Source organism: Myiozetetes cayanensis, unplaced genomic scaffold (genome assembly GCF_022539395.1).
Source record: "Myiozetetes cayanensis isolate MyiCay16 unplaced genomic scaffold, myiCay2020 scf20-37, whole genome shotgun sequence".
NCBI lineage: Eukaryota > Metazoa > Chordata > Aves > Passeriformes > Tyrannidae > Myiozetetes > Myiozetetes cayanensis.
Genome location: NW_026087412.1, coordinates 1,587,954 through 1,611,983, shown reverse-complemented (window position 1 = coordinate 1,611,983; position 24,030 = coordinate 1,587,954). Strand labels below are relative to the sequence as shown.

Genomic DNA, 24,030 nt, shown 5'->3' with positions numbered 1-24,030 from the left:
GAGAGCCGTGGGGGACGGGGGACAACGGTGCCCGCACGGAGTCACCCGCCTCGGTCCGACCACGCACATCCCCAGTGGTCCTCCCTGTGGGATGCCCCCTCTTTTCCTGTTTACTTGTCCTGCTGGGAACAGAACAATAAATAATTTATCGCCGATCGGTTGGCGCGGGGCCGACCCGTCAGCGGAGCTGATTTTCCCTGGCCAAGTGTCAGGGCAAGAGGCCAGGAACGCCGGGCAGGGGAACAGGCACCGCCACAATTATAAGATTAACACCTTGTTTGGTGGTCACACACTGTCAAGTGGTAAAAGATTGCTCCGGTTGGGCTCTATGGAGCATCGCTCACAAATTACCTTATTAAGCAGGATCTTGCTCCTGGTGGCTCCTGCACCTGTGTCCTCAGATATTCCCATTCATGGTGGAGAGGAGGCCAGCACTCGGCTGGGGCTGCGCAGCTGCAGGAGCATTATTCCCTCTTGCCAGATTTGCATATCAATGAGCCCCTGATTAATATTTAAAGAGCCAGCTGTCCGAGCCACCTAGGGAAGAAAAAAAGCTCTGTGAGGTTTTTATTTATTTAATTTTATTTTTTTAGGGATAACACTCGCTGCCCTTTTTTATGGAGCGCGCTTTATTTTTAACCCCCCTAATCTTTTATTTGAAATTAAGAAAAAAGTCAGGGAGAAAAATATGAAGAACCATTAAGGGGTGATCAGTGAAGGAGTTGTGCTGCTCTCAATGCTCCTCAGTCCTTTTGTGCCGCCGGGCGCAGCTGCACCGAGCAGGTTTTTTTGGGACCGGGATCTGGGAGCGCGAGGCCTGGGAAAAGGGGTGGATTCCCCCACTCCCAGCTTCCCCCGGCTCCTGCCACGGGGCCGTGCCTGGTGCCGATGTCCCCACGCTCCCGGGGGTGCAGGGAGCGGTGTTGTCCATGGGGAGGGATGCTGGTGGTGACCTGGCAGGAGCAAGGCACAGAGTCTTGGCTCCAGGGGGCTGATCAATTGAAATGCCATCAAAAAACCGGGAATCGCTATTTCCCCTGCCTCCACGGCGCTGTTAATCGCCCAGAGGTTTTGTTTCCAGCCCTAAAAGCTGTCATTTTGAAGGACCATTCTCCTGCCCTTTTTCTCTCCTGGAGCATTTGTCAATAATCCTCCGACAGCGGCAGCTTTGTTACCCCAACTAATTGGAGTCAAGTAGGGCTGCGAGAAAAGATCGCTCCCGAGCGAGCCCTGGGAAAAAAACCTGCAAAAGGATTTTAATTTTCAATAAAATATGCAGATAAGTAGAAATTACCAGCGGGGAAGGGGGGCTGTGTGGATAATGGGGCTGCTCAGACGACGGCGGCTCGAGGGGCTTAATGAGCGCTCGAGCTCTGGTGATGCCGCCGGCTCTGCGGGATGGGGGGCTCGGATCTGCCCCCCACACCTGCACTTCCCAGTGGCTAATAGGTACTTCTGGGGGGGGTGGAGGTGAGGGAGATGTTTGTCTGCCCGGTCGTGCTGGGCTGCAGCTGGTGGGGAAATATTTCAGGTCGTGTTTTGTTGTATTTACGTGCAAGCATAGGAAATCTGGGCATCCCTCCGCAGTGAGGTTGGGATTGCTCTGGGATGCTGAGGCTCTCAGGAGGCCAAGGATGGACTTGGACCTTCTCAGCCTGTGGCACTGTCCCAGCCTGAGCCTGGTGGGTGTGGATTTTGGCCAGGATGTTCCAGGCAGGGGACGAGTGTTTTGTGCCACATGCCCTGCCTGTGGCTGTGCTTTGCCTGGCTGGTGGGAGGTGGTCCCTTCTGCTGGTGGGGAGCAGGAATAAAAGTCCCTCCAGCTTCACTGGGACTGGATTTGGCTGGGATTGCCCAGAAGGCCTCTCCAGGTCCTGCTGCTGGATGAACCTTGAGCAGAGGCAGGTGCGCCAAGGGATGATCTTTGCAAACGGGTTTTCAAAAAGGGTGGGATAAAATATTTCCCAGTGAGGGGCTGTTCAGCCCCTCCTGCAGCAGAGGGCATTCCCACAGGAATATGCCCAGGGCCAGGGCTGGGAAGAACTGCTCCTACCCACATCCCTGGCTGGTCTGCCTGCAAGAGATCGAGGGCTGGAGGGATCCATGGGCCGGCAGGGAAGGGGATGCAGCCACAGGGCAGACACTCCACGTGCTGCCTGCAGGGTCTTGGTGCTGTCTCCATGCAGAGCAGGTCGGTCCCACCTTTCCCAGCAACTCAGAGCACTTCCAGGAGGGTTTTGCTGGGATGTTTTTGGTGGCCGTGCCCCATCCCAGTGCCACGTGCCATCCCCCGGGAGCAGAGGGGCAGGAGCTGCCCGAGACCACCAAGGAGGTGCAGGCGGCTTCCCGAGGGCAGGATGGAGCTGGATGAGGCACTGGGGACCTGCTGCCCCCACAGCAGCCCCCCCTGAGTCCCCAGCCCCTTGGGGAGGGACAGCTGAGCCGTCACCTGTTGGAGCTCAGACGCTGCAGCTGCGCCTGCTTTGAACCCGCCGGATTAGGCAGCGGAGAGGGCCATGAGAGCACTTGTGCTCCACGTGCCAGGGCCTTCCTCCTCTTCCTCCTCCTCCTCCTGGTGGGGATGGAGGTGGGAACGACCTCTGGGTGAGGGTCAAAGCACCTTCAGCCCTTGGGACACCAGCTTAAGGTCTGATGAGCTTTATCCTTTCTATCCAAAAACAGGATTTCCAAAATAGGAAAATAAATAGGTAAAATCATAGGAAATCCCAGGAGGGAAAGAATAACCCAACACTTTTTAGCTTTGGGAGAGCCAGAATCTGCATGTGGACACATGGTCTCCCAGTTTGGGAAGGGTGTTCCCAGTTTGGGAAGGGATGTTCCCAGTTTGGGAAGGGTGTTCCCAGTTTGGGAAGGGATGTTCCCAGTTTGGGTAGACGCTGTTCTGTGCTGTCCCTTTGGTGGTGACAGCAGAGGGTGGCTCGTGGTGGGTGGCTGTGACGTGTGGGTGCCTCTGTCTGCCATCACAGGACGTGTTGAGATGATGCTCCTGGCTCAGTGGGTGATGGATTGGTGTTCCCAGCTCAGTGGGTGATGGATGGGGACATTGCAGGGTCATTCTGTTCTCTGTTTTAGTGGGCTGGTGGTTTTTGGCCAAACGTTGGATTTGATGACCTTGGAGGTTTTTTCCGTGGTTCTGATTCCATGACTGAGTGGCCAGATCCTCCAAGCACCACCCCCAGCCCTCCTTTCACAGCTCTCCTCTCACCTCTGTTTTCCCTTGTTTCCTCAATCCCAGATCCAAACCCACAGGGACAGACAGGCCGATCCCGTGGTTTTCCAGTGGCAGCCAAAGTGTCCCCGTGCCCTCCCCGAGCCCATCACCAGGGCAGGACCAGCACCAAGGCTTGGCCTCAGTCCCCAGGGAGTGCAGGATTTGCCCTGTGCTTTTAAAAGCAGACAGGGAACGGTTTGGGGTTACTTTTATACAAACAAAGCTTTCTCCCTGGACTTTTCCCCTCTCCCAGTTTCCCCACGCTCCTTTTCGGGCTGTTTAAGAGCCAGAGTGTAACATTAAGATGATTTACAGCACCCCAGGAGTGGAAGGGCAGAGACTTGGGCGGGTTTTTTTTCCCCTTTTCCTCAGGTGAAAGAAAACCTCAATGTTAACTCAGGAGCCCTTGATTTACAGGCTCAAATTTACGAGTTCAAAACCGTTCTTGCTCTCGCAGATCTCCTTCTCCCTGGGCCGTTGGAGTGCTTGTGAAAGGTGAGGGGTTTGACAGCTCCTGGAAACAAAAGCTTTTAATATCCCCCGGAGTGGGGGCTGTCCCAGGCAAGAAGAGAGATGCCAGCAGGGTTTTCCCTCCCTGCTGCAGATTTTACTCACTCCAGGCTGGTCTTAACCACACAGAGCAGAAAGTTTGCTCGAGTTAAGCCGGGACTAATTAGCAAAGCTCGTTTCCTTGGTGCCTGTGGAGTCCCCTGGGATTATCCCTGCTGGCTGGAGCAGGGCTGGGCTGGAGGCTGAGGCTGAGCTTGAGGTCACCCATCACTCCCGTGATGTTTTCAGACCCTTCCCAAATTTTTTTGGACACCTCCAGACTTTGTGTCAGAACACAAGGCTGTGGGTCACCCTCTGGGTTTATTTTTAATCCCTTTGGTGAAGCCCCTCCCCTCCTCCAGCCCCCAGTGACACCAACATTTGGGGTCTAAACTAAACTGGCAGTGGCCTTTAAAATATAACATGCATGAAATACCAGGAGTAAAAAAGCTCCTCTTTAAAGCACATGTCATGCAGTGGCTTAGAGAGCTGGGGGATTAAACCTTCGTGGAGCTTGGGAAGCAATGCCAGAGCCCCTGCTGCACTTCATTAAAGCACATTTTTGACACAGTTTGCCTGATTCAGTAACAATTTAGTTGACCAAGAACCCAATGGGAAGGGACAGGCAACTGTGCAGAATTTTGTTGTGTTTTCATTTTCATTTTTTTCATGTCACTTTGCCAGCTGTGACCTGCCAGGGATGGCTGAGCCCTGCAGGATCCCTGTGTGTATCCCAAAAAGCAACTGAGATGGAGCTGGGGTCAGGGTGGTGCTCCCACAGGGACGTTGAGGGTCACCACTGTGCCCACCTCCCCATCAGCTTCTCTGCTCAACCCACAGCCCCACTGGCCTCCAGTTGCACCAGGAGAAGTTTAGGTTGGATATTAGGGAAGATTTTTTCATGGAAAGGGCTGTCCAGCCCTGGCACAGCTGCCCAGGGCAGTGGTGGAGTCCCCATCCCTGGGGGGATTTAAAAGCCCTGTGGATGTGGCACTTGGGGACATGGGTTAGTGGTGGCCTGGGCAGTGCTGGGGGAACGGTTAGAATTGATGATCTCAGAGGTCTTTTCCAACCTAAATGATCCCATGGTTCTGTAACTCATGATTCATAAACCTTACTCTGGCCACCTGTGGATGGGCTGAAGCTCAATTAGCCAACTCAGCTTGAAAGCCCAACTCCATCTTGGGTTTCTTCCCCATCCCCACCTGTTGGTGGTTATTTATCCACCAGAACCACTGGATGGGTCGCTCAGGATCCAACCAAATCCTTCTGTTCTCCACCTGCACCCCGCTCATCCCACGGAGCCCTCCCGGCCAGGTGAGCTGTGGGGACAGGACAGAGCTCTGGGTCACACAGAGACACTGCTGGGTCAGGGGAGAGCAGGAGGGGTCCCAGGGGGGCCCAGCAGCTGGACCCAAGCAGGGCTCCAGCCTGTGCACCCCCTCCAGGAGCAGCAGCCCTGGCGTGTCCCGGTTCCCTGGATATCCAAGGCGCTCACACAAACAAAACAAAGGAACTCCTTCCCGAGCACGGAGCCAGCCCAGGCCCTGCACGGGGCTGGGTGCACTGAATCACTCCACCAGCTGCAGATGAAGCAATTTGGGTCAAATATTCCCCCTGGCCTCCGGCCACCACCTTGTCTTGCCTTTCACCTGCTCTGCCTCAGCTCAGCCTTGGCCTTGCAGAGGCTTTCAGGTGAAGTGTGTGGGGTTGGAGGTGGCACCTGCTCAGGCAGGGTTACCTCAGGAATCCGCTGGGTTGGGTTTATTCCTACTTGTTATGATGTCATTTTTTATTCCTGGCTAATTTTTATTGCAGCTGAGCACAGAGGACAGAAAACAGCATTAGCAGAGCTCTGCTGAGCTATTAATGTTCCCCGTGGGTGCAGAGGGAATTTAGACACTCAACAAGTGTACAGAGGGGTCCATAAAACGTGCCTGGGCTGCTCCAGGGGGGGCAGCACCGAGGGGCTCGTGGGGGCCACCCCAGCTCCGTGGGCAGGGATGGGATCAGAGCAGCTCCGGCTCAGCAAGGCTGGGCCCAAGGGACCTTCCTGCAGGATGACATCAGTAGCATGAGGATGCTGAGTGTACTGTCTGGGAATCTCGGAGACGAGGGGATGGTTTGTTTTTTTTCTGGGAGATTATGTGTGTGATAAAATATGTCCTGGGGCTGCCTGCAGGAAGGGCCGTGCTACGAAAGCCACGGTGCCTGCTCTTCCAGCACCTGGGAAGTGGGAAGCTCGTGTGCTGAGGCAGCTGTGGGGCTGGGCTGGGGCTTCTCCATCTCCCTGCCCACTTGGTACCTGGGCTTGCTCTGGGCAGGGACCCCAGGCGGGGGTGGGGGGTGCTTTCTTCTGCCAAATAGGGTCAAAACTGCCCCACTCGTGTTCCCCGAATCCCTGTGCTCTTCTCCAGGGATGTGCTGGATGTCCTGTGGGGTCCTGCACCCTCAGGGGCTGTCCCATGGCTCTGGCAGGGGCTGGGGTGCCATGGGGAGGCTTGGCTGGTTCTACACACAGGTTCCACTGTGAGGAGCCATAAGAAGCTCCTCCAGAGGGGCTCTATCCATGTTGTCCCTTTCTCCTTGTCCCTGCTCCTGCAGCTCTGGGATGTAGCTTTGTATGGCAACAAGACCCGGTGTTTCCAAGCATTCCTGACAGGGGATTATACCCCAAAAGGGAGAATGAGGTGGGAGAGGGAGCAGAGAGGATGCAGCTGGGAGCCTTCCTAGAGCTGTGGGAGAACGTGGAGCCTCCAAGGATAGAGGGAGTGACCCAGAGGCTGGTGGGGATGGATGAGGGCTGGAGATGGAAGGCAGAGGACTTTGCTGTTCAGCTCTGGTTCTAATGTGCAAAGCAGGAACAAAAATGAGGGGAAGAGATCAGGAAAGTCCCACAAGGAACTCTCCCTGTGGGGACAAAGGTTCACCCGTGGGCTGGGGGGAGGCAAAGAGGATCCAGTTCCTAAACTGGGGGTGAGCTGGAGAATGGAGGGCTGGCCCTGGATCAGCTGTGGGGATGTGTGGAGGGAGGTGAAGCGCCGGTGGAGATCACAGGGACGTGGCTGGGCCCCAGCCAGGGCTGGGCAGGCAGACTTCACCTCCGACAGAACCGCAGCGCGTCGCGCTTGGCAGCGCCGGCCCCGCTGGCAGCCCCTCCAGCCGGCTCCAAGGGAGCTCCTTGGAGCAGCCAGGGCAACCTCTGGAGCCAGAGTGGGACAAGAGGAAGGAGCAGGACTCCCATCATTTTTGGTGGGAGCGTTGGGTCTGTCCTGCAGGGGCAGGGGCACCCAAATGGGGGGGAGAAGGGACTGAGCTGAGCGTCACCCTCACCCCTGGGGGCAGAGCTCAAGGAGACCAAAGTCATGACCCTTTGTCTCTTCAGAGGGCATTTCAGGATGGAGGAGGGAAACTGGGACAGGTTTCCCTATTCCCAAACCAGCCTTGGTGCCCACTGGGCCCGCCCAAGGATTTTGGCTGCTGGGAAGGGATGCTCAGAGGGACTGGTTTTTCCAACCAGCTGAGCCCAGGGTGTGCTGAGCAGTGAAGCTTCTTTAACCTCCCCCAAATTTACTCTGATACAACATTTTATCCAAACCAAAGAAATTTTAATAGGGGGTAAAAGCAGAATTTTAACATCAGTGAGGATCTTTAGTAAATCGTTCAGTTCCCCCAGCATCCCCCAGCACAGGGGAGGCTGGAGCTGCTCCAAAACTCCAGTTTTAACCCAAAGAAACTAAAAAGAAACAAACAAAACCACCAAAAAAACACACTTGGCCATGGTTTTTGCCGCCCCTTCCCCCTCCTTTTTGATCGTCTCTGTCTTGTACAATCCTGGTCTAGGCAGATAACCGAGGATCTCACCCAGCTTTTCAAAGTAGCTGGAGGAAGAAAGCAGCCTTTGTGAAGGGCTTTCTGAAGGTCTCTGTTCTGGGAAGGTTGGAAATAGCACAAAAACATCCTTTCTCACTATATTGTGTCGCTTCCAGCTCTAAGCTCCACCACGACCCAGATGTTTAGATGCTGATGCTGAAAAGGAAAATAAGAGCCATGGGGAGAAAGCCAGGAGAGGGGGGGGATCAGGGTGGAACTGGCTTCCAGAAACCTGCACTGCTTTGGTACAGTGTCTTTAGTTTAGAAACAGGGAAGAGAACTAGAGGAGAAGACTCAGAGATTGTGAATTAATACCTTGATTGGTACAATGATGACCAGCTGCCCATCTCCTTGTGTTCAACCCTATAGTTTAATTTTAAGACAATATCCTGTGTGTTCAGCCTTGAATATGTTGAGGATTTGGTGCTATCAGGCATTTTTTTCCGCTTTTTGATCCCGTTTTCCCTTTTTCCCTGCATTGCTCCCAAGTTTCCCCAGTCTTTGGACAATTATTGGTGGAAGTTCATTGCTCTGCTTTTAAAATTGTCATTATCCAGGAGGAGGAGGGACCTCCTCGGGAGGATGTATGGAATAACTCTGTTCTTACCTAATTGATTGGACAAGGGAAGTTAAGTGTGAAACTCTTCTGTATTGTCCATGTCCTCTCTCTAATTATCCCAGCTCAGCAAGAACATCCCAAATGTGCAGGACAGGCCCTCTCTACTTGTTCTGCCTCAGCAGGAATTTCTCCAAATGTCCAGGCTGCTAATCCAGCCCTTCCAGAGGGGTCTGGGCGCGGGATTTTGCAGTCAGACAGAGCCGAGCTGATGTGGGAAGGGGGTGCCCCCCTCCACCCCCTCCCATCCTGTGCCTGTGTCTGTCCAGCTGCTGGGACGTGTGTCCAGCTGGATTTTGTGCTGGGATCAGACCAAGTGCACCCAGATGCCGGTGGTGGGGGAGGCTGTGGCACCGCTGTCCCCCCATCCCGACAGCTGCCCTGGGCACAGGGACATCGGGAGAGGGGGGCGAGGCACCATCTCCCACCCGCCCTGAACCCGCCGCTGCCAGAGCACAGGTTGTCCTGGCCAAAGCCTGGAGCAGGAGGTGGGAGCTGAACTCATCCCTGCTCTGGCAGAGGAGCCAGACGAGCTGCTCCGGCGCTGATTTCTTGGAGCTGAGCTCCCACGCCTGGCTCCGCGCTCGGCCCGGGGTCCCGCGGCCACCTCTGCGGAGGGGAGAGGGGACATTCCCATCCTACGCTCTCCTGCCTTCTCGCAGAGATCGGGGCAGAGATTGGGGTGGTTGAAAAGCAGAGCCTGGAGCCTGCAGAAGTTGGGAGCTGGAGCGACGAGGCCGATCCGAGTCTGGGGTGGCAGCAAACAGATGGTGGGGCCGGCTGGGAGGAGGAGCTGGAGCCGGGAAGGTGTCCTGGGAATGTCCCCAGGCACCTGTGCGGGGTGTCCTGCCCGTCCCTGCAGGGGGGTTGTTGCAGAGATGGGCTGTGGGTCCCTGGTTCCAGGGCCATCCCCCTGCCCATGGGGGTGCTGCAGTGTCGTGGGCTCAGCTGCCCCGGAGGGGACAGCCCCACTTTGGGGCTCTGGGGACACGTTTGTGCTCATGTTTGCTGCAGACCCCTCACTGTCACAACCGTCCCCAAGCTCCCTCAGTGCCACCCCCGCTTCTCCGGGCAGGAGCCCCGCACGGTTCCTCCCCATGCCACCCCCTCCCTGCCTCCCTCTGCCCCTGCTCGTGCCTAATTCAATTTGCTGCTCCCCGAGCGGCTCCCCATAGCCTGACCATTAACAAATGGACTTGGCCGCAGGCCTGGGCGACCATTTGGATGCTGAAGCTGCTGCCAGGCGGGCCCGGGCACCCTGGAGGCGGTGGCAGTGCCAGCACCCCGCGCTGGCATCCCGGAGAGCTGCCAAATCCCGGCGGGGCCGCTGCCAGCGCCGGCAGAAAGGGGCGAGGGAGCCACACACAAAGAGGGGTTTATAGCCCGGCCGGGCACCTGACACGGGGAGGAGGGAGGGCTGAGACGTGCTTAGCCCCGATAATCCCCAGTTTGAGTTTAATATATTTTTTTTATTTTTTTTTTTTAATCAAAAGCACAGCAACAGCTGGGGCTGAGGCTTTCCAGGAGATGAACTCATGAACAACTGTTCAAAATAACTTTATTCGTGCTGCTATTAGATCAGTGCACTGGGGAGCCACCAATTATTTGTGATTACTCGAGGCAGATAAGGCTGGGGCAGAGCCCAGAGCCGCCAGGGATCGAGGGCACCTCCTGGTTTGGGTATTTTAGGTGGGCAGGTCGTGGGCACCCAGCACCCATGGGAGCCCCAGCACCGTCCAAGCTCCCTTCATTGGTGCTCAGGGATCATCCCAGGGGAAGCACAGCTGGGGGCTCTCAGGAGGAAGGGATGTTTGCAGGCAGAGTTGTGCCATTTCTGCCTAAAAACCAATCAGCAGTGGTGCTGCAGAGCTAATTAGCCTGTCCAAAGCTGCTCTGTCCATCTCGCTGATGAGCCCCAGAGCCAGCAGGGCACCAGCTGAGGGAGAGCTGCGGGATTTGGAGCAGGACAGGTCCCTCCCCAGGGATGCCCATGGAGCAGCACCCCAGGGTCTGAGCAGGGCAGTGCCCACCCACTCGCCCTGACCCCATCCCACAGACCAGCCTTAAACCCCTCAGCCAGCTGAGGCCAGTGCTGGACACTTTTCCTTTCCGACATGAGCTCAAGCACAAACCTGAGCGCGAGCTGTGTTTGCCAGCGGGATAATCTCCCAGGGGGATGAAAGGTGGAAGCTGAACCAGGAAAAACTGGGCTGCAGGGCCCAGGCTGCTCTGGCCAGCAGACAGACTGCATGAGCTAATAGGTCTTTTCCATTTCTCGCTCCTGTGATTCAAGAAGTCTCGTCACCGGGGAGTTTTTAAAAATAGCCCTGGATGAAACAGAAGACGGGGGATGAGGGACCAGGCCTGCCTTGGCTGGGAGGCAGCTCGACCTAACAGCGCTTTTCCATCGGGCTGTTCCATGATTAATCGAGACAAGAGCAGAAAAGAAGAAGGAAATTGATAAACACAATGGTAATTCCATCCAGGGCCTGCCTTAGTCAGGTTATTAGAATCCTGACATCATGTCTTGAAAAGAGGACTGGAAATAAATCTCTGGGAGATAAGATCTGCTGGCTGGGGGTGGGGAGGTGCACCAGGCTGGTGGGGCTGTGGTGGGGGTCCCCTCCCCAAAAAGCTGTTTCTCCCAGTTTTGCTGGGTCTCAAACCAGCACCAGGGACACGTGGCTTCCATGAAAACCTCACACCTTCTTCTGCCTGCGCTCCTCGGCTCGTCCTGCTAAAATCACCCTCCACACCCCGACAAAAGCATTTCTGAAGGAATCTCCAGGTGGGTGGGAAGTTCATTTCCTGTGGTCACTTAATCAGAGCAAACACTGGGAAGTTTGGGACTGGCTCCAGCAGTGGGGGAGTGCAGTGTGTGGATAGCTGTGGTCTCCTGGGGGATGTTCCACCACAGAGTCCGTGTGGGAGCGGATCCTCACCCACTGCCCCAGTGTCCCCACGCTCCAGAGGTGCAGCTCAGGTGAGATGGGATGTCTCGTGATCCAGATCAGGAATTTTTCCATCCCTTTGGCCATTATGGCTAATTCTGGGGGTGGGGGTGGGAGAGAGGAGCGAGGTCACTCAGGAATGTCTCAGCCCACAGACCCTCTCCAGTCTCAGCACTGGGAACTCGGGAATCGCCGTTTCCGGGAGGCAAATGAAATATTCCCCCTTTTTTCCCCTAATGGTCGGTCTCTGTCTGGGATTGATTTGACTCCAGCCCCCAGAGCTGCTGCTACCAGGGATTTCCTAGGAGTCCACAAGGCCTTTAATCTTTCCCTGTGCAAACAGTTCTGGTGTGACCCCAAATCCTGACCAGCCCCTGCTCAGAGCCGGTGGCAGCCGGAGCCGGTCCTGGCTGAGCTCCAGACGGGGAATTTCTGTCCTTTCGGTGTCCCTGCAGCTCCATCCGTGGAAATCGGAGCTGCTCCCCCCAGCCCCTGCTCCCAGCCTGGTAAGGATGTGCTGCAGGGGGAAAACTGCCCTTTTCTTCCTTTATTTGCTTTAACAGGCGATTTTTTGCCCGTGAGCACACGCTCCATGGCTTTTCCACGTGCAGCCCCTGTGCCTCCCTCCCCTCTCACTGTCACTCTGATGCACAATCCCAGACAAATCCCACCTGTAAAGGAGGAATCCAGGCACACAGCTCTGCTGCACCCTCCAAAGGGCTGACCCTCTCCAGCCCAGGAAATTCCTGGGCTACTTTTGGACCCTGCACAAGACTGAGTGGGCTGAAACATGTTGAAAAAACATGTTATTGCAACATTCAGGGAGCAAAGGTTTGGATCTTGCACCCACAGATCTCCCACAGCATCTCTCAGCAGCCTGAGCAGATTATTTTTTAAATATATTATGCCATGATATTAAAAATATATTAGGAGATAACTATTGAATATATGTTATTATGTGACATATATTTTGGGGGGGGTTAAATATATATATTTCAATTATGTACATGTATATAGGATTTTTTTACAAAGCAGTGGCCCAGCCACTCACTCCAAAGGCCAGATGCAGAGATGGGTTATCACAACATCTTTAAAAACCCTCTGTGTGCTCCCTGGGAGGATCTGCAGGCGACAGTGCCCTCTAGTGCACCCCCTCCCCAGCCCCCCTGCAGCAACAACTCACGAGCCCCTGGCTCATTAGCTAATTGGCATCCTAACACCTTTTAGGTTTGTGGCTGGACTGGATGAGCTCAGAGGTCTCTTCAAACCAAATGGCTCCGTGTTTCCACCTGAACCCACCGCTCTGGGTGACCCCAGGGATGTTGGGACAGTCAGTGTTATCCCTGCAGGGAATTTCCACCTTCCCATTGCTGATGGGGTTTTTCCCCCCCACAGCTTTTATTTTTGCAGCTCCCTCGGAGGATGAGGAGGATGAGGAGGACGAGGTTTGTGGACACTGGATCCTGTCATGGAGCGAGTCCTGAGTGCCCTTCTCCAGGCTCAGGTACAATCAGGTGCCCCATTCCCTGCCCTCTGTCTCTCCAATCTCACAGCTCCTCGGGCACTGCCCGGGCGAGCTGGGGCATCCTTGGATGACGCTACTTCTTGATGAGCACTTCGTTAATTACTCCTCCCAGCAGAGATTCACTTCTCTGCTCGAAGTCTTGCCTTGGGATGAGAACTTCCAGAATCACTTAGGTTGGAAAAGCCCATCCAGCTTAGGCTGGAGTCCCCACCCCTGGAGGTGTCCAAGGAATGACTGGACATGACCCTCAGAGCTCTGGGCAGGGGGATGAGGTGGGCATCGGGCACAGGGGGGAACTCAGTGATCCTGGAGGGCTTTTCCAACCTCAGTGATCCTGGGATGAAAAATCTCCCTTTGCCAGAGCATCCCCTGCTGCCCAGGCCGGGGCTGAGGGAGGCAGGAGGATGCAGCAGGGCTGTGGATGCAGCAGGGCTGTGGATGCAGCAGGGCTGAGGATGCAGCTGTTTAACAGCTCCAGGACAGGGAAGGGTTTCACCACGAGCACATTTTATTTTCCTTGGCCCTGACAGGACGATGGGCTCCTCCAGGACTTTTCATTAAGCACAGAAAAAAATTTATGAGAGAGGATGAAAACTGAGTTTTACTGTCTGAGGTCTCGGGCAGCGCTGGTTCTGCAGACGTTTTTGTCATCTTGGGGGGGGCTGAGAAGGTTTCACTTGCAGGTTTGGAGTCAGCCGGATCCGTCCCCGGCAGGGAGCGATGCCCGGAGCAACCCCACCCCGGGGGGGCTCAGAACAAAAGCCAAACACCTCGCAATTTATGTCCAGTGAAAAATAACGTGCACGTGACGTGAAGCGTTCTGGGGGTTTGATGCTAATTTTAGTGGTCGCCTTGGCTGCCTTTGAGGAAGTTGCTGGCGCTGCCAAGAGCAAATTTACCTGATGATGAATGAGGAATCGGAGCATGAAATAAATAAATATCAGCAACACCTTTTCTTTTCTCCCCCCCACCTCCTTTTTTGGCAGATCGGTGTCATCCAAGGTCACACGTCTGGGGGGTAGAACTGTGGCCAGAGCTCACTCAGTGCTGTGAAATCATGTTTAAGGCAGAGCAGCATCTTTAAGTGCTGGATTTTAAAAGAAAGGCTAAAGTAGAGTCTCCCAAAAACTCCTCTCATTGGTCACATTTTGATGTTGGCATTAACTGTCTTCTCTCCTCATGTTTTCAGGCTTGGAAGAAGCTCACCAGGAGCAACCTGGTCCAGTGGAGGGTCCATGGCAGAGGGATGGAATGAGATGAGCTTTAAGGTCCCTTCCAACCCAAACCATTCCAGGATTCAGCAAAAACTCAGTGTTTTCCTCCTGAAACCAGTCCTGCAAACTCCCATGCCAGGTACTGACCACTCTATACCTGACCTTTTTCTTCTGCTCACGGAAAAAATTGGGAAGCTGTGCTCTGAGATGGGGAAAAAGGAGGATTTACTGACAGAACACAACAAGCAGGAAAGTCTTTTGTTTCCATCAGCTGTTTTTGGAGAGCAGAAAGGGTTCAATGTCTCAAACCTTTGGGAAGATAAATCTGGAAATGGCTTGGGAGAAAGCAGGCAGGAGCCTCCTGAAGTGACCCCTGAAGTGGTCTCATGAGCTCTGAGGGCATGGAGTGTCACTCCTGCCTGTCCAAGCTGCTGCTAATTACTTTCAAATAATTTATTTAAAAAAAAAAAAAAGGAAATAAATCAGGAAGTTCCACCATTAAACCCCACAAGTTTTATTTGGGTGGAATACCAGCCACGCTGCAGGTTTGGAGATGGCCTGGAAAGATTTCAGGATTTGGGGATTACTTGATTGTTTACTTTTTCCTCCCCTCTCCAGAAAGGCTGTGGGAAGGGGATGTGTGAGGTGACAGCAGGAACACGACCTGCAGGCAGAGAGCTTGTGGAGGTGAAGTGGGAAGGATGGGACAAGCTGGATTTACAGCAACCCTTGGAAAAATGATAAATGGAAGCTGTAATTTTTATCAGGGAAGGGGAGCAGAGCACGGGTGAGGGAGGAAAACAATAAAAAAAGCATAAATTAGGAGCATAAATTGAGAGTTGGGAGCCTGGAACATGATCCAGGGAAGCGCCTGGAAATCACCTGCAAAAGGCTTTTCTAGTCAGTCAGGTTGGGGTGAAATTCTGTGTCATGGCTGTGCTTCCCACTGCTCCCAAACACGTCCTGCAGCCACCACCCACAGCTGGTGTCCTCAACCAGGACAGGGGGAGTGGCTTTAAGCTGAAAGAGGGGGAATTTAAGTTTGATATGCATAAGAAACCCTTCCCTGGGAAGGTGGGGAGGACCTGGCACAGGGAAGTTGTGGCTGCCCCATCCCTGGAAGTGTCCAAGGCCAGCCTGGATGGGGCGTGGAGCAACCTGGGCTGGTGAAAGGTGTCCCTGCCTGTGGCAGGGAGTGGCACTGGATGCTTTCCAAGGTCCCTTCCAACCCCAACCATTCCAGGATTCTGATTTCAAAGATGAGCATCCCCAGAGGATTCCATGGCTTGTTGTTTGAGTGGAATCACTCCAGGCTTGCATGAGCAAACCGAAGGAGTGAGAACGAACCAAATATCTCTCCATGACACATTTCCACCCACCACATGTTTCTCAAGGAGCAGCAGCCTCACAGCACCCCAGACTCACCAAGTCTCATCCTGACAGCCAAGTTTGGCTCTAAACCTGCCTGCTTTCCTCAGGTCTGAGTCCATCCACCGCTCTCTTTTTGATGCCAGGAATGCCTCCACAAGCCCAATTTCCCTGGTAATTGTGCTTTGGGTTAGCTCAGGTCTCTCCTCCCCGTGCCGGAGGCTTGGTGGGGCAAAGCCTCCAGAGCTGGGAAATTCAGAGATGTAACAGATGTTGACATGCAGGGAAAACACGAGAGGCAGGAGCCTGAGATAATAAATCTGAAAAATTAACACGTGGGAGGACGAGAAAAGGAGCAATATGTTTTGGCAATCACTCTGAACTGCTGAACCCTCCTCCCGCCGCTCCAGGGGGCCGGGCATGAAGCAGATGTCACTCACCCGGTGATTAACACATTACTGGATTTCTCCAGTCCTTTAATAAAAGTTTTACGTAACATGCAGGTAATTGCTTCCAAATGGCAAGGTAACAATGTGGCCTTCTGTGGATGGCATTGTTTGCAGCACCAGGTGAAAACTCCTCTTGCTGAAGACCCCGCGGCCGAGCAGCTGCTTTTGCCGTCACTGCTCCCAGCTCCAGTGACAAAGGAACGCCCTGGGAAGAGGCAAAGCCTTCAGTCTGGGAATGCTTTTTGCCCTTCAGATGTCCAGATGAAGGGAGACTGCAAGAGAGATGCAGAGAGACTATTTACAAGGGCATGGAGGGACAGGGCAAGGAGGAATGGCCTCACACAGGCAGAGAGTAGGTTTAGATTGGATTTTGGGAAGAAATTGTTCCCTGGGAGGGTGGGCAGGCCCTGGCACAGGTTGCCCAGAGAAGCTGTGGCTGCCCCAGCCCTGGAAGTGTCCAAGGCCAGGCTGGAGCAACCTGGGCTGGTGGAAGGTGTCCCTGCCCATGGCAGGGGGTGGCACTGGATGAGCTTTAAAGTCTCTTCCAACCCAAACCATTCCATGATTCCATGACATGGGCAGCAAACAGGCTTTGTGCTCCCAAACTGTGCCACAGGTAAATGTCGTCTCTGTGATTTTTTAATTGTTTTACTTTTTTTGCTAGAAAATCTTGTCAAGGAGGTGATGGGGAGAACAGGGTGAATGGGAAAGCCTGGGCAGCAGGGATGGGGTGTTGATCTTCATGGAGCTCTTGCCCTGAACCCGACCCACGCTCAAAATCTAAAATCCATTGTGAAAACAGGAAAAAAAAGTGATCCCAACCAGTTTCTTTGCTGGGCATCTGTCCTGTTGTACAGCTGGGGGGACTTGCTTTGCTCCAGTGTGTGATCACTTGTTATTTGGGAGTGGGAGCAGGAGTGAGGTGTGACAGTGATGGATGTTCAGGGACAGGGAACCCCAACTGGCTGCAGACTCTGCAGACTCAGAGAGTTGCTGGCTAACAGCCCTCAAGGCTGTGAATGAGCTTCCCAAATTACTGGAGCTGGAGAACAGGATACCTTTTAAACAACCAATCTGTCATGAGCTGTATCCTGTGCCTGTCAGAGCCCAGCGTGACTCCAGTGGGGGAATCCATGACACACATCTGAGGGGGGCTGTAAAAATGCACGTTGATGTGGTTGCTTTGACGTGACAGTTCTTTTTCAGGCAGCTTTAGGTGATTCCTGCTGCCACAGCAGGTCACACGTGTCACCTCTGCTCGGCAGCATCGCCGCTGTGGCTCCCCCTGCTCCTGAGGAGCAGCAAGGACTGTCCCATGGTCTTCCTCCCAGAGGGAACGTGTGTCCAAGGTGCAGATGCCACCAGAGCAGGGCTCCAGCAGCTCTTCCAGCAGGCTCAGCCATCCTGTAGCTCCTGGCAGCCCCGTGGAGACCCCAGAGCACCTCACACAGCTCCAGATATCTCAGTTTAGGGCCCTGAATTCCCACCCTCAATTCCCTGGGCGTGGGTTGTGCCCAGTGGTGGCCACTGCCCTTTGGTAGCCTCCTTCATGAGGTGAGCTGAAGGCATCAGCACTGTGTAGGCTTTCCTGAACCTGGGAATTTTGGGCCTATTCCCAGCTGCTGTGGACAGAATGATTTATGGACACATTATTAAAACCACATTTCCAGCGCTGGAGCACGAGGGAACTGCTGGGTGGTACTGGAGGCAACAAGCCCAGGGAGGAGGGGGGTGCTCCTCAGACCACCTGGCTTCTCAAGGGAGATGAACAGCAACAAAGGTGGGCAACAGGCAGCTCCAAACCACCCAAGAGGAGATGTTGGAGCAGGTTTGTCCTCCCTCAGCAGGAACAGATCAGCTGGGAAACATCTCCCACCTCCTCCTGCACCTTAATGTCATTCCTCGGCTGTTTGTGCCCCCCATGACTGTCAGACACCCGCTTTCTGCACAGGGGAGATGGTCACACGGACTGGGGGGAGAGGGGCAGGTGCCAAGGATGGTGGGTTGATCCCACCGTGCAGCACATTGGAATGACCAACATTCCCGACCCGCTGGTGAGGAGCTGGATGAGCTCAGCCTCTGCAGGGCTCTCCGTGAGAGCTCATCACAGCTCCCAGGGAAATACATGGAAAACACTCACAGAGCACCTGCTCCCCACACCCTGACACTGGAGACCTTCTGCCTTCAGGGCTTTGGGTGATCCCTGCGCTCACTCAGCCCCTCGGGGACCTGGCCCTGCTCCCCTGGCCCTGCCACAGCGGCCCAGCTGGGCCCCTCCTGCCCTTCATGGAATTACAGAATGGTTTGGGTTGGAAGGGACCTTAAAGATCACCCAGTGCCACCCCCTGCCATGGGCAGGGACACCTTCCACCAGCCCAGGTTGCTCCAAGCCCCGTCCAACCTGGCCTTTGACACCTCCAGGGATGGGGAGTCCACAACCTCTTCAGCAGACGAGTGATCTCATGGCCATGCTGGCATGGGGCAGCATCACTGCATTTCCAACCTGGAAATCATTTGGAAAAAAATAGATTTTTTTTTTTTTTAAATAGACATATTTCATGTTGGTTATGATGTCCACTCCATCTTCCATGGTGAGTGAAGGCCAAGCTCTTCTTAGTGTTTGTTTTGTGCCTTTATGAAGACATAAATCAGCAGATCTTGGTTCACGGAATCCTGGAATATGCTGAGTTGGAAGGGACCTGTCAGGATCAACTCCTGGCCCAAGGATCCCTCCAGGACATGCCAGTGTGCTCCAATGGCTCTTTGCTCTCCAGCTCTGGTGCTTTCCAGCCCAGCAGAACGAACCCCACAGATCCCCTGCAGTGCAAAGCCCCCAGCTCGGAGAAGAGAGGACACTCCAGGAGGTCTGGCACGGCCCAGGGACGGGAGCCAGGGCGAGGACAGCAGGGGATAAAACTCAGGGAATGGCTGATTTGCTGCCTTGAACTTGGTGGCCTTTTCTTCCTGCAGACATCTGTGGGAGGGCAGGAGGTGTGTGAGCACCCACCTGGCCACGGGCAGGGGGCTGGAGGGGACCCTTCCAGCAGTTGGGAGGGCGGGTGGCTCCGGCTGCCGACACCTCCTGGCAGGAGACCTTTCAATCGCTCCGTGTCCGTGTGCTGAAAAGCAAGACCTGCTGAGATGAAACCCTTTGGCCTCCCCTCCCCACCCCCCAGCTCCAAGGCAAACACAGACAGTTCTGTTCCTACCCCGAGAAATCCATATTTCAGCCTTGGACTCCCTTTGTGTGGGCTTCGTTTCATCCAGCGCCACGGAGCCTGGACGGCTTTTGCAGCTCATTTTGTGCTTTGGATGCAGCCTCCTCTCTCCAGCCCTCTTGCTGCCTCCATAAAGGAAGAACAGCAGCCTGTGGTGTGTTTTCCCTGGATCCTGGGCTGCTGGAAAGCGAAGGAAATGTTGCTGGAAGAGGGAGAGGGCCGGTGGGACGCTGCCGGATCCTCCTCCCCAGCAGAGCTGCAGAACCCTGGGCCCTTTGGCTTCCTCGGGCCTTCATGGGGAGCAACAAATTGTCCTATAAAAATTGTCCTATAAAAATTCTTTCCTCGGATTTTATTTTTCCAAGGAGACAGGCCCAGCTTGGAAACCTGGGAATTAAATCTGCCCCTTAAAGGGACGGCGAAGTCCAAGATGGGAGCCGTGGAGCAGAATTCCAGCGGGATCTTCAGGCTCTGCCTCTCTCCTTCCCAAAATCTGCATCTGAAGCCTCTGGCTGTGGAGGAAGAAAACCTGGCAAGGACATTTCAGCTTCTCTTACAGTTGAGGAGGGACAGGAGCTGCTGGCCCCAGTGATAGATTGAAGGATGTGGTGCAGCCTCACCCCCCTCCTCCCAGGAAGGTAATTTGGGGTGAGGGTGGGAATTGCTGCCTCCAACCTCTTCCTCTGCACATCCAGCCTGGAAGTCACGCTCTGTGCGTTCCCAAGAGCCAAAGGTGCCTGAGCCCTGTGCCCAGGTGGGATCCAGCTGGATGGCAGGGCTGTGCTCACAGCTGGGCTTCCCCCTGCCTATCCCATCAGCTCAACAGAACAAGTGCAGCCAGGATGTCCCTCCACAGGTCACCAGCTGCTGATGAAAGGCTGTCCTGGAGATCAACCACTTCCCATTTGTCATGTGAAATGCCTGGGCTGCCTGCATAGAATGGCTCTGGCAGACACTGGGGAGAGGTCCTTCATCCTGAAGCCTTCAGGCACTGTTTCCCACTTCTCCAGCCTGGATTATCTCCTAAAAACTTGGATGCTTCAAACCCTACCATCCTTTCCCTGTTGGGTCCATTGCTGTGGTGGTTTCCAGTGACCATGAGGGGATGCTGAGTAACCTGCTCTAGTGGAGGTGACCCTTCTCATGACAGGGAGGTTGGAACAAGATGATTTTTAAGGTCCTTTCCATTCTGGGATTCTAAGATTCTATGCTGGAAGCAAGAACATCTTGTGGCAATATGTTGCCCTTGAACCTGGAGCTGGGAATCAGGGGGTTTGAAGGGATTTGAAATCCGTGGCTGGAATTTGTGGCTGGTGCCACCACACTCTGACCTGAGAGCTTTGAACTGGGGTGTCCATGAGTTATCCAGAGCAGCTCTCTGGGACCTGAGGCATCTGGGAGGCAGTGCCCAACAACATCCTTCCAGCTGGTCCTTCATGCCCTTGTAAATACCATCACCTCTTATTTTTCGAACAGATCATCCTCCCTCTGTCCTAAAGTGGAGCCAAATTCATCCACAAAATTTCTCTGTTTCTCAAAATTCAAACATTTGAAATGCATTGGGGCAAAAAGCAATGAGTGGTTTGGATTAGTGCATTAATGCACAGGGATGGCTGTTAAAGGTGGAAAACCCTAAATTGGGAAGGAGAATTTCAGCCTGGTTAAAGGAAATCTAAATAAAATTCCTTTCTGGAAGGAGTTCAAGAAAATTATTTTCCTTCTGTGTTTCTGTCTCTCTTCTTCTGGCTTATAAAAACACCTTGGCTCAGATATTACACCAATTCTGCCTTTTATTAAAAATCCCCTGCTCGGGTTGTGCAGATTTCATGCTGTTACATGAAAGTAAAATTTTATGACCAGAAGCTGAAATTAGGAAGGAGCCTTTTTGTTGTTGTTGTTGTTGTTTTTGTTGTCTTGGCTTGGATTTTGTTGGTAGTCAGGAGGGTTTGTTTAGTTCTGCTTGTTCTAAAGCACAGCCAACTCCTCTGGGTCTGAGCTCTCCAGGCTTTTTTGAGGATGCTCTTTCCAAACAGGTGCTGATGTTGGGAAGCTGAGCTCTGGACAGGGCAAGGCAGTGGGTGATGCTCTCCTTCTGCTCCTCACCTGGGAGCAAACAGGGTTCCATGGCTGTTCCACCACAGGAGGGATGTGTGGGAGAGCAAATGTGTTTCACTGCACGGGACACAGACCCTGGATGTCCAGCCTGGAACAGTGCTGTGTTGTGTTGTGTTGTGTTGTGTTGTGGGCAAAGTAACTGTGCAAAAGTGGGGGCTATTCCCTCCCCTCACCCTCTGTAAATCCAGATTCCATGGATCACAGCTTGCTTTGAGCCCACATTCAACACCAGCTGCTTGTTGGCTGGGTAATGCCAGCAGACTTCAGTTGCCATTTCTCACTTTAAGTGGAGTACTTCTGTTTTTCCATTAATTCCTCCCTCCTCTGCTAAAAAAGAAGCTATGGAAGGGAGAAAAAAGAAGTCCTAAATTGTCATTTGGTCCTTCCTTGTTGGGTGAGTTACAGGAACCTGAGTGGTTACCATACCTGACTATGTTAAAGAAGAGTTGCAGTATTAGAAGAGGTGCAGTACTGGCTTCTTTGGGGACCTTGGCAAGGCAGCTTTGCATCTCCAGGATCCATCCCTGCACCCTGTGCTGCTCTCCAGCCCCTGGGAGAGATTCCAAGAGCCCTGGGTTGGGGGGGAGCCATCCCACCCATCCCAGCTGTGACTCGAGGCTGGGCACCTCCTCCCTGCACAGCTCCTGCTGCAGCTCCTTGGGGCATCCTGAGGGACTTCAGGGCATGGACCTCCTCTCCCAGCTCCAGAGACACCAGGGCTGGGGTGGGGGATTTAAGTGAAGCCCCCTGGCCCCTCCAGCCCAAAGCTCTGTCCAGCCTCCTCCTGCCCTGGGAAGATTTAGGGAGCAGCCGTGAGGATTTCCCCAGCTCTTTATCAATAATGCAGCAATAAAAAAGGGGCAGCCTCCCTTTCGAAGGACTCACAGAGCCCAGGATAATCCGAGGAGGGATTTGGCTGCCCCCAAGAGCCACTTTACTGCTGGGCAGTGCTTTCCAGCCCCTTTGTTGGAGGGGGCTGTTCCCCCATCACCAAAGTGCGACTGAGGCTCTGTGATGGGCTGGTCCATAAATCTCTCCCCTCTAATCCTTTCCATTCTACTTTTTCCAAACTGGGGGAGGAGAGGGATACTGGGCTGGGCAGCCCAAAGCTTTAACCCTTTGTGCTTTGGGGGATCTTCTGCTGAGCAGAAGAGGACGGTGGGTGGAAGGAGGGCTGTTCCACGGCAGCCTTTTAGGAGCAGGTAGTTCTAGTCAGCAATTAAAGCCCCACTGACAGCTTAAAGAGCTCCTCTGGAAGTTTAATAAGTCCACCACTGGATATAAGAAATAAATCTGGCTGCATTACAATCACTTCCAACTACTTAAGCAATAAATGCAGAGCTGTGCTCTCGCTCAGCCGTGACGTGGGGGACGTTGCTTCACTCCCCGCGTGGCTTGCAGGGCTGGGACGCCAGAGCAGGACCTGGCTCAGCATCTGCAGCCAGAGAGACACTGTGGAGATCACGGGGCTGTGCTGGGGTGGGGAGTGAGCCAGGGCTGGGTGAGGTCACTTGGAGCCTGAGGCTGGAGTGAAACACTCGTGGGCTCCGTGGAGGTGAAGAAACTGAGACAGCTGGGGCTGTTCAGCCTGGAGAAGAGAAGGTTGTGCAGAGACCTCACAGCACCTTCCAGGATGCGAAGGGGCCCACATGGAAGCCAGAGAGGGAGCCTTCAGCAGGAACTGGGGTGACAGGACAAGGGGAAATGAGTTTCCACTGAAAGAGGGAAAACTGAGGTTGGACATATGGGAAAAACTCTTCCCTGGGAGGGTGGGGAGGCCCTGGCACAGGTTACCCAGAGCAGCTGGGGCTGCCCCATCCCTGGGAGTGTCCAAGGCCAGGTTGGACAGGGCTTGGAGCAACCTGGGCTGGTGGGAGGTGTCCATGCCCATGGCAGGGGATGGAACTTTAAGGTCCCTTTCAACCCAAACCATTCCATGATTCTAAACCACCTGAGGCAAACGCCAAAATCTCCTTTTGCCCCGTGGGTGGGGACGTGGAAGGGGTGTTGCACTCCAGCTACCTGACCTTGGGATATGGAAGTGATGGGGTTTGCAGTGGTTGAAAAATGAACTTTGTGTCCATGTTCTCCTAAAAGATCCCGGGCTTTTTAAGCCCAGCTTTCCAAAGCGTGCTGAAAGGTCCCGCCCCGGGCAGGGGCTGCCTTTGAAAGGGAACAAATTGTCGGTTTATGGCTCCCAGGTGAGGGGGGGGCTGTAAATCTCCCACCATTTAACGCATCTGGTCTTTTCCAGGCTGGCTACCAGTGTTCCAAGGAGGAGAGGGAGGAATAACCAACATTTCCGGCCATCGGCTGCTCACACGGCCCCCGGGAGCTCCTCAGGAAGGTTTTTAAAGGAATATTTATGGATGATCCTGGTGAATCGGGCCCTAAAAGGTACCAAGAAAGGGGCTGTTATTCATTAACATTTGGGAGCTGTGCATTGAGGATTTCCCTGTGGAGGGGCAAAAGAAATGGAGTGAAAGTGAAGGGGCTTTCGAGTTAATCCGGTGCTTTTTGAACGTTATTGTTGTTGGTAAGAAATCAGAACCTTATTTTTGATGAAGGAAAAAAAAAAAAATTAGAAGTACATTTTTGGGATGGTTTTCCTTCAAAGTTTCTTTCTAAAATTCCATGCAGAGCTCCTCAGCAAATATCTTTGTTCTTACTGATATATGGTTGAGTGTTGGTCTTTGTCCATCCACATTTCCATGCTAAAACAACATATCCACTCCAGCTGATAACCTGGGAATAACTTCAATTTGGTGGGTTTTCCTGAAGAAAACTCTCTCATCACTGCAAGTTATTTTCAGTTTGACAAAAATGGACTTAAAGCTTTGCAGCTTTGCACTCAGAGCGTTCTCCAAGTTAAACTTCCCCATCTCAGTAAATAACAGATCACTCCCCAAGCCTTGTAAAA

General features: G+C 53.8%; 1 protein-coding gene across 11 annotated transcripts in view; it reads left to right on the top strand.

Annotated features, from left to right (window-relative positions):
* The window catches only part of LOC126641330 (uncharacterized), a 52,514-nt gene that overhangs the window by 8,240 nt on the left and 20,244 nt on the right, over positions 1–24,030 (top strand). For 5 of the 11 annotated variants that reach the window (XM_050317886.1, XM_050317893.1, XM_050317892.1 and 2 more), the window contains 4 exons: positions 12,617–12,725; positions 13,936–14,099; positions 18,327–19,633; positions 23,365–23,507. In XM_050317886.1, the coding sequence (XP_050173843.1) occupies positions 19,599–19,633; positions 23,365–23,507 (178 nt within the window). In that variant the 5' untranslated portion in view covers positions 12,617–12,725; positions 13,936–14,099; positions 18,327–19,598. Of the gene's footprint in view, positions 1–4; positions 10,743–12,616; positions 12,726–13,935; positions 14,100–18,326; positions 19,634–19,851; positions 23,508–24,030 lie in introns of those variants that run through there. The other 6 variants (XM_050317891.1, XM_050317884.1, XM_050317894.1 and 3 more) reach the window with 5 other exon arrangements.